This window comes from Neopelma chrysocephalum, unplaced genomic scaffold, assembly GCF_003984885.1.
Source record: "Neopelma chrysocephalum unplaced genomic scaffold, ASM398488v2 Primary Assembly neopelma1_63, whole genome shotgun sequence".
Taxonomy (NCBI): Eukaryota; Metazoa; Chordata; class Aves; order Passeriformes; family Pipridae; genus Neopelma; species Neopelma chrysocephalum.
Window position 1 is genome coordinate 14,794,615 of NW_020897720.1, and position 12,234 is coordinate 14,806,848.

At 42.9% G+C, this 12,234-nt stretch overlaps 1 protein-coding gene across 5 annotated transcripts in view; it reads right to left on the bottom strand.

Annotated features, from left to right (window-relative positions):
* Positions 1-512: 512 nt before the first annotated feature.
* Positions 513-12,234, bottom strand: part of ACSL6 (acyl-CoA synthetase long chain family member 6) — a 53,375-nt gene continuing 41,653 nt past the window's right edge. For 3 of the 5 annotated variants that reach the window (XM_027682880.1, XM_027682883.1, XM_027682885.1), the window contains 8 exons: positions 11,390-11,485; positions 10,536-10,608; positions 10,049-10,137; positions 9,375-9,491; positions 8,976-9,119; positions 8,092-8,193; positions 7,202-7,273; positions 513-5,183 (listed from right to left, as the gene is read on the bottom strand). In XM_027682880.1, the coding sequence (XP_027538681.1) occupies positions 5,043-5,183; positions 7,202-7,273; positions 8,092-8,193; positions 8,976-9,119; positions 9,375-9,491; positions 10,049-10,137; positions 10,536-10,608; positions 11,390-11,485 (834 nt within the window). In that variant the 3' untranslated portion in view covers positions 513-5,042. The remainder of the gene's footprint in view (positions 5,184-7,201; positions 7,274-8,091; positions 8,194-8,975; positions 9,120-9,374; positions 9,492-10,048; positions 10,138-10,535; positions 10,609-11,389; positions 11,486-12,234) is intronic. The other 2 variants (XM_027682884.1, XM_027682882.1) reach the window with 1 other exon arrangement.

Here is a 12,234-nt window from a genome sequence, read left to right on the forward strand (position 1 = left end):
CCAGCCTGGCCCGGGACCCCTCGGGCCGTGCCGGGCTGATCCGAGCCTGTCCAGCCTGGCCCGGGACCCTGCCAGGGATGGGGCAGCCACAGCTGCTCTGGGCAACCTGTGCCAGGGCCTTGCCGCCCTCTGAGTAAAGAAAACCCTGTATGAAAAGGAAGTAAATAAATCATAGAATCATAGAATAGGTTGGGTTGGAAAAGACCTCCAAGATCATCAAGTCCAACCCCTGATCCAACTCCAATTACTATATCATCTGTGTGATACCCCCTTCACTGAGCAGCGCCGTGTTCCAGCTCTGAGGGATCTCAAATGTTTCGTGTAATGAAGCAAAGTCACAGAACCACAGAACGGTTTGGCTTGGAAGGGACTGTAAAGCCCATCCAGTTCCACCCCCTTCCAAACCTTCCACTGTCCCAGGTGTCTCCAAGCCCCATCCAAGCCCTTGGACACTTCCAGGCATCCCTGGATTTCCAAGTGAAAGGAGAAGCAAGCACACGCAAAAACCGGAATAGAGCCCAAATGTTTTGAAACTTTATTGGTTTAGACACATAGTCTGAAAAAATACTATGCATTCCCAATTGTCAATTCATATTAAACAAGCATATACATTTGGCTATGTTATTACTGATTTAAAATTAAAAAAAAAAAGAAGCCATTACAGAAAGACTTCTGCATCTTCAGAGAGCTTTGCAACAATTTTTTTTCCCGTAGGAGATTGCTACAATCAATCTCATGTTCCAATGTTCCTTTGGTCGTTATTTTATTTTACATAATTTATCATTTTTACCACATATTTAGTCTAGGCACGCGTTCTGAACAACTTCATAACCGTGGTGAGGACAGAGTGTCGCTGGAGGAACAACAGCTTTTAAAAAAGAGCTTTTATTGTATGTCAGTCCACAAGAAAATCTCATGAGCACTTTTGAGAAAGGTGAAAAGTTAGTTCTTTACAAAAGTTTCCATAGATGACTCTTTGATATACATGCTAATATACCAAAACTGAAAAATCTTTAATTACAGTTAAGATTTTTTTTTTTACACAAATGTATACGTTATATTTTAACCCCCTTCACTTTCAGTTGAAAATAGAATAAGCAACACTCACCAAAATACCTCATTTGTTCACTGCTTTTACTTTGCTAAAATACATAACAAAAAGCTGAAATGAAGGGCTTAAAGGGGCTCCAGATGCCTCAGAAAACATTTTATTTTGGAGCAATTCCAGGGATCTAAACCTTTTTCCCTCCCGGACTACGAGCATCCAGATCTCTTCTCTGAAAAGCTTCCCCATTTCACAGGAGCAAAGGTGATGTAGAAACCACCACATGTGCAAAATACTGAAGAATGTTAATTCCAAGAAGAAACAAAGATCCAATTCTGATTTTTTTTCCCCCAGAGAAAACCAAAGTGAGCTAAAATACAAAAAGTATGCCAATAGAATTGCCTCTAAATAAAATGCTTTTCCAAATTCTCTGTAAGGCATCAAGAGGTCTTTAAGTAACCTATTACCATGCAAAAATAGTATATTCTTTCCCAGTTTACATTCATCTTGTAGCATTTATTTACATATAGATCAGCAGTTTGTGCTTTTAACACACATAAAATTAAAAAAAAAAAATTCCAAGTTAATTTTTTAATTCCAGAAGATCGAGTCAGATTATTTTGTTACAGGCGAGAATTTCATATTCATGGCAAAAACGAGACTGGACTTTACTGATGCTGACAGATGCTGACTAACAGTGAGGACAGATTGCAAAATAGTACTTTATCAACAAAAACTCACCGACTCTCTCTCACCTGATGTGCGTCAAGCATTTTAAACTGCAAATGTGCCTTTCAGGACAGATCATTCCATGTGTTTCCTGCCCACGTGGGGTTAAGACTCTGGTCTGGTTTCTGCTCACACTTGGTGTGTCTTGGCAGAATGGTATTTTGTCTGTGCAATACATTGAGCAAAGAACATACAAAATACATAACTAAGCAAGATACTCTTCCTGGAAAATGTATTTTATTCTGGTTTTTATATATGAGAGTCTTCCAGTGATTCCAGAGGCGTAGCACCAGGCTCAGGAAGAACCTCCCATGCTTAACATGTCCGAGAACACAGTACTCTGCAAAAAGAGTCTCTGCTCTTTAAATAAGATGAATAATAGAAACTAATTTTGTAATTAGTTATCTTGAGGGGAAAAAAAAAAAACAACAAAAAAACAAGCAACTGGTTATTGGACAGCCCTGGGGATTTTTCCTTGGTGGTCACAAGAAGTGTTTCAGTTTAAGAAAGCTCGATGCAAAGTAAATATTCCTGGAATTTGAAGACAAGCAAGATTGTGCTGAGCTCATGCCTTGCACTGCCTGCTTTTCAAGTGTTAATCTCTTACAGCATCATTATGATTATGGCGAGAGAGAGCGACCTGCAGAGGAAAATCTGATTACACAAGAAAGTATAAAAGAGAGCTTTTAGTTTATTTATATAACTTTTCACAAGTTCTGAAAGTATTCACACTTATGGTGTGACAACACAATTTCTCCCAGATTTTGCATCATTCTAATGGGGCCAAGTCTGTATTTTTAATGTCTTATTCTTTCGGTGTTCATCTCTTTGGCTCTTGTGCATCTGACATTTTGCATCACATACCAAAAGAAGACAGATATATTATTCAGCATTATATATGTAAAAATAACAGCTGTCTAAGCTGTAAATAAACTTATAGTGGGATCTTTTGTACTCACACAGAGTTTAGTTGTCCTGAAAAGCCTGCAATCACCTTAGGAAAAAAGTAAATTAAACTCAAAGGTTGAAAAAGGTCAGTGAAAAAGTAGCTTTTCCCTACTTATAGGGATGACCAGGCTTTGGGGTTTTTTATTTTAAAATCCCGTTGCACTAAAACAGACAGGAAATTGTACTGAATCTAATTCTCCATTGCTTTGGGGCTTTGTGTGTGTAATGACTGTCTTTTGGCTGATACAAAAAGGAGATGAACTAGACTCCGCCGAGATAAGAATCCTTTCTGACTTGACCTAAAGAGCCAAATTTGACACAGTAATTCCTGTGCTCTGCTGACGTGGGGCACACAAACTCCCCAGGGGTGCTGCTGCTGCGTACGTTGGTGAAAAATGAATGTGTGATCCCAGCAGATCTCAGATATTTCGTAGTTGCTTTGCACTGATGTGAGTCATTGCACTGGAATCGAATGAGGAATCGGGCGCAAAAAGGGATTCAGACAAACACTTGCACATCTGATAAATCAAATCACCGTGTTCTTTATGAATCATTACGTTACTGATGCGGTTTCCTTTGTATCATTTTATTCTGAAATCACTTCAATAAATCAGTCTTTGCGTAACGCTAACCCATTAATTCGATTTATTTCATTTGGAAGCATGCAACGGAATTTCAGAGGGAAAATAAGACACCGTTCAGATTAAAAATTTTAACCTTTAGCTTCAAAAGTCTACAGCGGATTCCAGTTTAAGAGAAAAAATAAGTGTGCTTTCACTGTCCTAGCGAAGATCTAGCAGGCACAGCTCCATGCTAGTATGCACTGGTGCAGCAAACAGCAGCTAGTACAATACACACAGATATTTAGGATCCTGTTTAGCAGAAAGAAGCCATCGACAGTCCACGTATTCAAGCGACTTGACATGACAGTTTTCTCATTGTTTTGTACCGTGCTTTGTATCAGGAGAGAGCTCTAGAGTCTGTTCCTGTTCCTTGTGAGACTTTTCTGCTTTCTGATGACCACAGAAATCTAAGGTTTCATCCAGACAACTTGCTGCTTATCCCAGAGAGGCCACTGGAAGTGATGCCGGGGGGACTCGATGCTCCCAGACGTCTGGACATGGAGATGTTTTCTCAGCAGGCCTTTCTGCCACCACATCCAGCGTTCTGCCATCCCGTGACACCTGGCACAGGGATGGCTCACACAGCCTTTCACCATCCCCACGGGCCTTTGGGAGCAGCATTCCTTCCCCTTCCGTGGCCAGACAAAGGATGCCCTCCACTGCTGCGCCTCAGGCTGGCCTCTTCCCAAACCCACTCCTTGTGCTGAGCCCCGTCCAGAATCACGGCTTATTCCCTGGGCTCCGTTTCTTCAGCGCTGTTTCCGAGAGGGAGTTAGTCCAGCTGGACTAGGCAGGATTAGCAGCATGTAAAGTAACAAATTGGGGACTGGGAGCGTGTGGATCATCGGGAACTCCCCCCGAAAGCCGCCTCAGAGCCAGCAATGCTTTTGCAACCTTCTCAGTTTGAGCAGTTCAGGTGTCCATGAGTGCACTGGGCTGGAGGAGCCCGAGTGCAGAACCAGCATGCCATGGATAAACTGCCTTGGGATGAAAAGGAAATAGAGGGAACTCTATCCTATCGCTGCCTACCCTGTTCTTGCAAGTTCAAGGTAACATTTATCCGTTAGATGTAATATACTAATAGGTCTATTAAGTACAAATAGCAGGAGATTCCTTCCTATTTCTATTCTGGTTGTTAGTTAGGTCATTAATGATTAAATCAAATCAATGTCATTTATGTCCTGGAAAATATAAAAACTATCACTTCATATATAAACCAATATCCATCTTGAAGTTCCAAATCAGAGAAAATAGACTTTCACCATCAATCACCGATTGTTTGAGGTAGACCACATTATTGAATTATCCATAATTTTAGTTTTTAATGTATTAGGTTATATACAATCAAATATTAACAGACATACCTGAAATTTTCCCTATTTTAATTAGAAATGTTTGTAGTTATTAATAAATTTCCATAATTTAGTCATAGATTGAAATGTCTGTATATTTTGTGGCAATTTAGCATAATTCTTAGTAGTACCCTGTGCATAGAGTAAAAAAGAAATCGTATCACACCTGATGGAAAAAAGAAGGAAAAATGTGGTTAGTGGCGAAATCCTAAACAATGAAAGGCTCAAATATAAGATTCAGGTGCTTATCCACTTCAGCAGTGTCATTCTGGCTCTGTACTTTTTGAGTATTATTCTAATATTGCTATGGAGTCCATTACTCAGGAGATTCTTCTTCCCGTGATTTCAGATGGAGATGCTGGAATATAGCTCTTCTATTTGCTTTTTGAAGTAATCTCTTAGTTCTGGTCTCTTAGCCTTTAACGTTGGTGTCAACAAACCGTTCTGTACCGAGAACATATCGGAGTGAATGTAAATGGCTTTGACCTAAAATAAAAAAGGGACACATTTATAGCAAAGGCTACAGGCACCACACTGGATAAGTTTAACTTTTTTGTGCTGTGCTTCCCCCCGGCGGTGCCTGGAGTCCAGGGCACTCTGCCCCAGGATTTCCCTCCCCTGCCCACAGAAGGGAGCTCTCCAAGAAAACGAGCACATAAACCTCTTTTCTGTAGGAAACCAAGGCCGGAGCACAGTGAGGCAGCACAGGAGGGACAGTGTCACCATCTGTGGTGTGGTCCCTGCAGGTTCACACAGCCCAAGGGCGATGGGGGAGCGGGCAAGGACAGGGAGCTGTGCCAGGGAACATCACCTTAACCCCGCTGCAGGAGCAAGCAGCACCGATTCAGCCTCGCAAAATTATCGTGAAGCTTTGCAGGCACGCAGCGTGTGCATGATGATGATGATGATGATGTTTGAAGAGGATTTTAGCTAATTACAGTGATATAAAATCCCCCAGCCTGTGCAAGCAGCATTTCACAAGGCTGCCCTTGTCGGAGGCGGTGGCTCCGAGCACAGCGGGGAGCCTGGCAGCACAGATGGGAGCGAGCTTCTCCTTCCCCTGCTGGTGTGGGAGAAAGCAGACAACTGCTGCCTGACTGGTCAGAGTCCACTGATTTAAGACAAAATTCCCCAGCCATCTGCTGCTTTCGTGATTCCCCAAGTCAGGCTGCTTTGCAGTTTGCTCGGCTGGGAGTTGCAGGAATATAGGCTGCAAATCCATTTTCTATTCCCACTCCTCCCCCCATGACATCCTTCATAAAATCAGAATTCATGCCGTTAATGCTCCCCCCATTTGCTGCACCAGCTTTCAGAGCCTGGAAGCTGATGGTTTTAGAAGCCAGAGTTGTCATTTCCAAGACAGAGATCCAAGTGCAGATGAGGACAGGGATGATAAAGAGTATCCCACACAAGCAGAGGATTCCATCCCACAGGAACATTAGCTACAATATCTGTCTCTAAGTTTGATTTTAAGATTACATACTGCAAGAGAGATGAAGTTTTGAAGCGGTTTAGTTTTGACAATTAAAATGTATTTTTTATTCTAATCTATTATTATTTTATTCTAGTTCTTAGAGAGATGGCAAGGCTTTCCTTCTACTTCATACTTTATTAATCACAAACTGCTGGTAGAATTGATTACTTGAGAATATTTCATACTGTGAAAATCATGGCAAAGGCAAACAGGACTTACTAGCACAGACAATTATGTGCATTATAAACTGTGCTTTATATCGAATTTTTTAAAATTAATTTCTTTTTGCTATCATTTCATTTGCATGGGTAACTGAGAAATGAAGAATAACAGGGTTATGTTTAACAATGCTTCTGCTCCACTCCAATGTGGTGAATTACTCATTAGAATTATCACCCAGAAACAGTGTAAACAAAAGAAAAAGGGCCCTTGCTAATTATATGTAACAATTAAGATGTTCATTATTTTAACAGAAATAAGCCTTTGACGTTTTAAAATGGGGTGGATAATTTTGCTGTGGTTTTAATGCTGTGTAATCCACGGTTGATTTCAGATCTCTCCTGAGGTGTTTGTAGCTCTGTTGCAGAAGTATTTACAGAAGCACCCGGAAAGAATTAGTGCCCAGACTGAAAATAAAGAAACCAGAAGCATTCTGAGGTCAGGTATAAGACCGGTAATTAGTGACCCAGTTTCTGACAGAGCTTTCAGTGGCAGAAGAGTCAGACTCCTGCAGATGTTTATCTTGACCTCTGGTTGTCAGTCTGGAGATTATCCATGTCCCTGACTTAGATTTTGACCTCTGCACCCAAAACTTTCATTCAAAACGTTAATTCAAATTTCAAGCACGGCTGGGAGGCAGAATCACAGCATACATATTTTTTGAAAGGAAAAAATGTAACTTGCCAGCACTTAAGCTCTCTCCAAAAACATCGTGTGCAGCTGCAACAATAAATGCTGACAAACTCCCCTTCAATACAAATAAATTGCCTGTCTGACCCCACTGAATGATGTGTTAATTGTTTCATTTTACCTGCTCAAAGGAGTGGAGCCCACTCTCCTTCCCCAACCGTACCATGTCTTCCATTATTGCTTGCTTCAGTTCCTGGGTTAAAACACAGAAATTCCTCATGAACTATCAGAGTCAACCTTGCATGCAATTATTGCTCATTGTTAATCCTATTGTTCACTGTTTATTCATTGTTGATTCTATGATTCATCAAAAAACATGTTTCTGAGTAAAGTTCAAGTGCTTTATTGAGAGTTAATACATAACTAACAAATATTCTATTGAAGAAGTGTACAAACATTAAATAACCTTGTGTGGTGATATTATCTGTCTCCTTGGTATGAAAGGTAAAGTTCTATTGTCAAACCAGCTACGTGACATAGCTGTTTAATTTATAATGCTTCAGCCATCTGCCAAACTGTGCTGCAGAATCACTGCCCACAGACACCAGTGGGGTGGTTCAGTGGCATCAGGGTTCACTGATGTGATGCAATGCAGTTACTCAGTATTACAGAACACGTGTAAATAAGGCTGGGATCCTTATCTTGGAATCACACAATGCCCTGGGATGGAAGGGACCCACAGGGACCATCGAGTCCAACTCCCAGCCCTGCACAGGACAGCCCCAGGAATCCCACCCTGTGCCTGAGAGCACTGTCCAAGCAACACTTCTTGAGCTCTGTCAGCCTTGGTGCTGTGACCACGTCCTGGGGAGCCTGTTCAGTGTCCAACCACCCCCTGGGTGAAGACCCTTTACCCAACATCCAACCTAAACCTCCCCTGACACAGCTTCGTGCTGCTCCCTCAGGTCCTGTCACTGGTCACAGAGAAGACCCCTGACAGGTCTTACTCAGGCACAGTATTGTGCACACATAATGCTGCAGCGAAAAAATGCCTGCCCTGCAGATACAAACCTTATTTTTACAGAGTTCTGCATATGTTCCATCAAACCCTCTTTTCTTTGCCCAGCCTGGCATAACTTCAGAATCGGGCACCACAATTCCCACCAGGAAGGCCTGCAGGTCAAGGAGAAGGAGAGTTGCAGGCAAAAGCTGAACCACATTCAAGTGAATACACAAGTCCAGTGAATTTCTGTGTGTTTATCACTTCGTGTTTAATTATGTCAATAATTTGCTAACGTGCCATAGGGGAGCATATTTTGATGTCTGTGCCTTTTTCTCAGAAAAAAGTGTTCTCTGTCACTGTTCCTGCATTTGGCAACAACTTTAACACCCTCAGTTGGGTTTGTGTTATGCTTGGACATCAATACCTCCGGTTTTTCAGAGGCACAAGCCAGAGCAGAGCATAGCCCCTGTCATTTATATACCTGCAGTTCACAGCCCTGCAAGTCCCAGGCAAACTCTGATGCCAAGGGAAAGCTCATGTTTGTGGGCAGTGAATGCAGAGGATGAATTGTGTGGTTTCAGAAGCTGTACATGTGTGTTTAAATGTGCAAATAAATGGGACAAGGTTGGTCAGAATGAGCAGGCAGTGGTGGGAAGGCAGCAGTGGTTTTGCCCTGGCCTGGCTTACCGCAGGCACAGTGGCAAAGGACAACATTAGAGACCCAAAGGGTGACACCAAAGCCAATTTAAAGGCTTGATCTTTGGCCACAGCCTGCTCCAAGCTGCTCAGGGTCACACCAGCAGCGCAGCTCCTGCCTGGCTGGCAGCCAGCTCCAGAGCAGGATGGAGACACTACGGTGGGATCCACTCACACTTTCCCCTTGTTCACGCCCAGCTCCCCGTCTGCTGTCTGCAAAGAGAAAAGTAAGATCTTCTGAAAAGCTGTTTTTTACCTGCAGGCTGTCTCCATGGACATAGATCTGGGCAACGGGGTCGCTGCGGATGTAGATGTTCTCTATCTTCTCCGGTGCAATATATTCTCCCTGAGCAAGTTTAAATATATGCTTTTTCCGATCAATAATTTTCAGAGTCCCATTCTGTCAGGAGAAAGAAATGAGAATTCCCAGGGAAGTTATTCAACCACTGAGACCCAGCAACAGCCTGGCTTTAACAGAGCTTTCCACCGCCTGTTGCGCTTTCAAACACTCCACTGACATATCGAGCTCACCCTGCCAAACATAAACTTAATCCTTTGCAAAGATAAATCTGCTTGGAAATTTAAGTTCAGTCCTTGAAAATTTACATGGGATAATACAATGGCCATGAGAGCTCAGTGTGTGAGCAGTACGCACAGGTAACCATTTCCCAATGTCTCCTGTGTGCAGCCAGCCCTCCTGGTCCAGCGCCTCCATTGTCTTCTCTTCATCTTTCAAGTAACCTTTGAACACATTGGGTCCTTTCACACAGATCTGAAAAAGAGCCAGGGGTGATGATAAATTAATTTCTTACTCTGCTATAAATACAAATTAAGCAGTAACTCTCAAGAATTGAAACATTTTAATCGCTGCGCTCCATGAAATTAAAATAGGTGGGGTTATAAAAATACCTATGCGGTTTTTTTCCAAGCTAATGGAAATATGAACTAGGGTTTACAAAACTGATTTGCTTGAAGTTGATTTGCATTCAATTTGCAGTTAAAAATAACAAGGTTATTTCAATAAGTTGAATTTTTGTGCAGTATAGAAATAACAGCAATGCAGAAACCATAGCAATTCAGCTCTTTTTAGCTGAACTAATTAATTCAGTCTTAGCTGTTCAAGGAATCAGGCTGGAAGTACTGCCACAGCTCCTTTTTAATTAATGCTTTGCTGCTCTGTTGCTAAATTGTCTTTTTCCTTTCCTGATTGTAATATGTAACACATCAGCAACCATGCACCTTACAAAGGTCAAATGCTTCTATAACTACATAACTACTTCATACAGCGTTAACTAATGAGAATTTGATATAAAAAATGTGATTTGCTACCTCTCCTTCTCCTTTGGAAGCAAAATAATTCAGTTCTTCCACATCCTTCAATCTGATTAAGTTACAGGGCAAAGGGGCTCCTACATGACCTGGAAATCAAAGTTATCAAGTCACTTGTCATCTCTCCTATAAACAATAATTAGCATTTTATTATTAGTCAGTTGGATAGTTGTAGATATACTGAGTGTTCTTGCAGGAGCTGTGTCTGTGTGCAGAAATAATTTCCTCAATTCAGGTTTTGCACTATTAAGACTAAATACCCAAACCTCCTCTTTCGATGTAAAACCTGTTTTCAAATAGCACAGAATGGTTTGGGTTGGAAAGGATCTTAAAACTCATCTTGTTCCAGCCCCCCTGTAATGGGCAGGAACACCTTCCCCTAGCCCAGGTTTCTCCAAGCCCCATCCAACCTGGCCTTGATGTCCAGAATTTTCTAAAGAAATGTGCATTTCTTTTATTTCTGCAAATGGTGGAAGAAAATCATTACCTGATGTCCAGTCACCTGGAGTTGTAAAGGTGCATCCAGCTGTGCATTCTGTTTGGCCATAACCTTCATAAACCTGACAAAGAGATGGGTATCTTTAAAAGAGCACAGAAAATTTCTCAATTATGGGCTGAACTCCCAAGCACTGCCTTGTTGCACAGCCCGGGAGCTGATCCTGCAGCTGCACTGCACGGGTGCACATCTCCCACAGGGACACTGGCCCTGGCTCCTACTGGGTACAGCATTTCACTTCCATGACTGGAAATGACCACGGCTCTGTAGAGCTGAAAATAATGAGAAGACAAGGTAAACACTGAGCCTTTGAGTCAAGAAATGTGCTGCTCTACGAGAGGAATTTATTAGCAGGGAAAAAAGGTTTTTTTTCTGGGACATTTTGAAAATATTTTTTTTCCTGCCTAACTTCAGGCTCTTGAATGAGACCTTGTAGTTGCCCTGGGCTTCCTAATCACAGAGAAATAATGCAGTGGACATCTTAAGTGGGTTAGGCTGATGTCTGAAGATTACCTCTCTCCGTTTATATGGAGAATAAAACTTGTGTAATGAAGTTCCCAGCACAGACACATTTAATTGCACACACTCAGTTCAGCACTGAGGGGCAGGTGGGATGAGCCTCTGGGGTTTCTCTGGGAGATGCCCACAGTGAAAGCAGCTCTTCCCTGCTGCTCCCACCATAGCCCCCCCGAGGGCTCTGTGGCCACCCCAGCCCTGCTGCAGCTGTTGGATCCATCCTGGCACAGCTGCCCTAAATGCAGTTCTGGGGGTCTAACCCATCTCTCAAATCCCATGTTTTCTCACTGGCAGTGGATGAACAGTCCCAAAGAGCCCCACGAGCCCACCTGGCATCCGAGGGCGGCGCGGAGGAAGCCCAGGACAGTGGGAGAGGCAGGGGCAGCTCCTGTCACTATCATGCGGACACAGCCCCCCAGACTGGCCTGTTTGGGAGCAAAAGAAAACCATCAGAGGCTCCTACAGATGGCAAAACCAGCAGCAAGGTGAGCATTGCTTACACAGAGCTTGCACAAAGTGCCCTCTCTAGGAGAGACGTGGAAGGTTCCCTGCCCGTGGCAGGGGTTGGAACGAGATGATCTTCCAGGTCTCTGCCAACCAAACCATTCTGTGATTCTGTAATTCTCTGATTCTGTGATTCTGTGATGTGGAAATACAGACTGGCTCTGAAGCTTTCCTCAGGGATAAACCCCCATTCAGTGTGCAGAGGAAGGAGTCCCCACATCCCTGGCAGGACGAGCTGCACAGCCCCAGCTCCTGTGGCTGCTGTGCCTGGGCAGGCTGCAGACCTGGCTCTGGGAACTGCTGGGAAAAAGCAGACTCTTCCCCCATCCAGTTTTCTTTGCTTATTTACACCTCGCTGGTTTTAATGAATTGCCTCTCAAATAATGCTGTCCCTTTTTTTAAGGCAGATGACCTTCAAATATTTCTGGAGGGTATTACATCAATTCCTGTGTCCCATTTTACTTCTTTCTCCTCCCCCTTCATTTCCTTTTCCTTATTCTAAAAGTGAAAAAGAAAACCCAGCACAAAAGCAAACAACTGCTGACTGAGCCTGCCCGTCTCGCCAGCCCCTGCATCAATATGCAGCCTGGTTTGCTCCTGGCTGGGTGAACTCTGCTATCTTTGCACACTGAGGACAACTAATCCACAGACCACAAGTACAGGCAGTTTC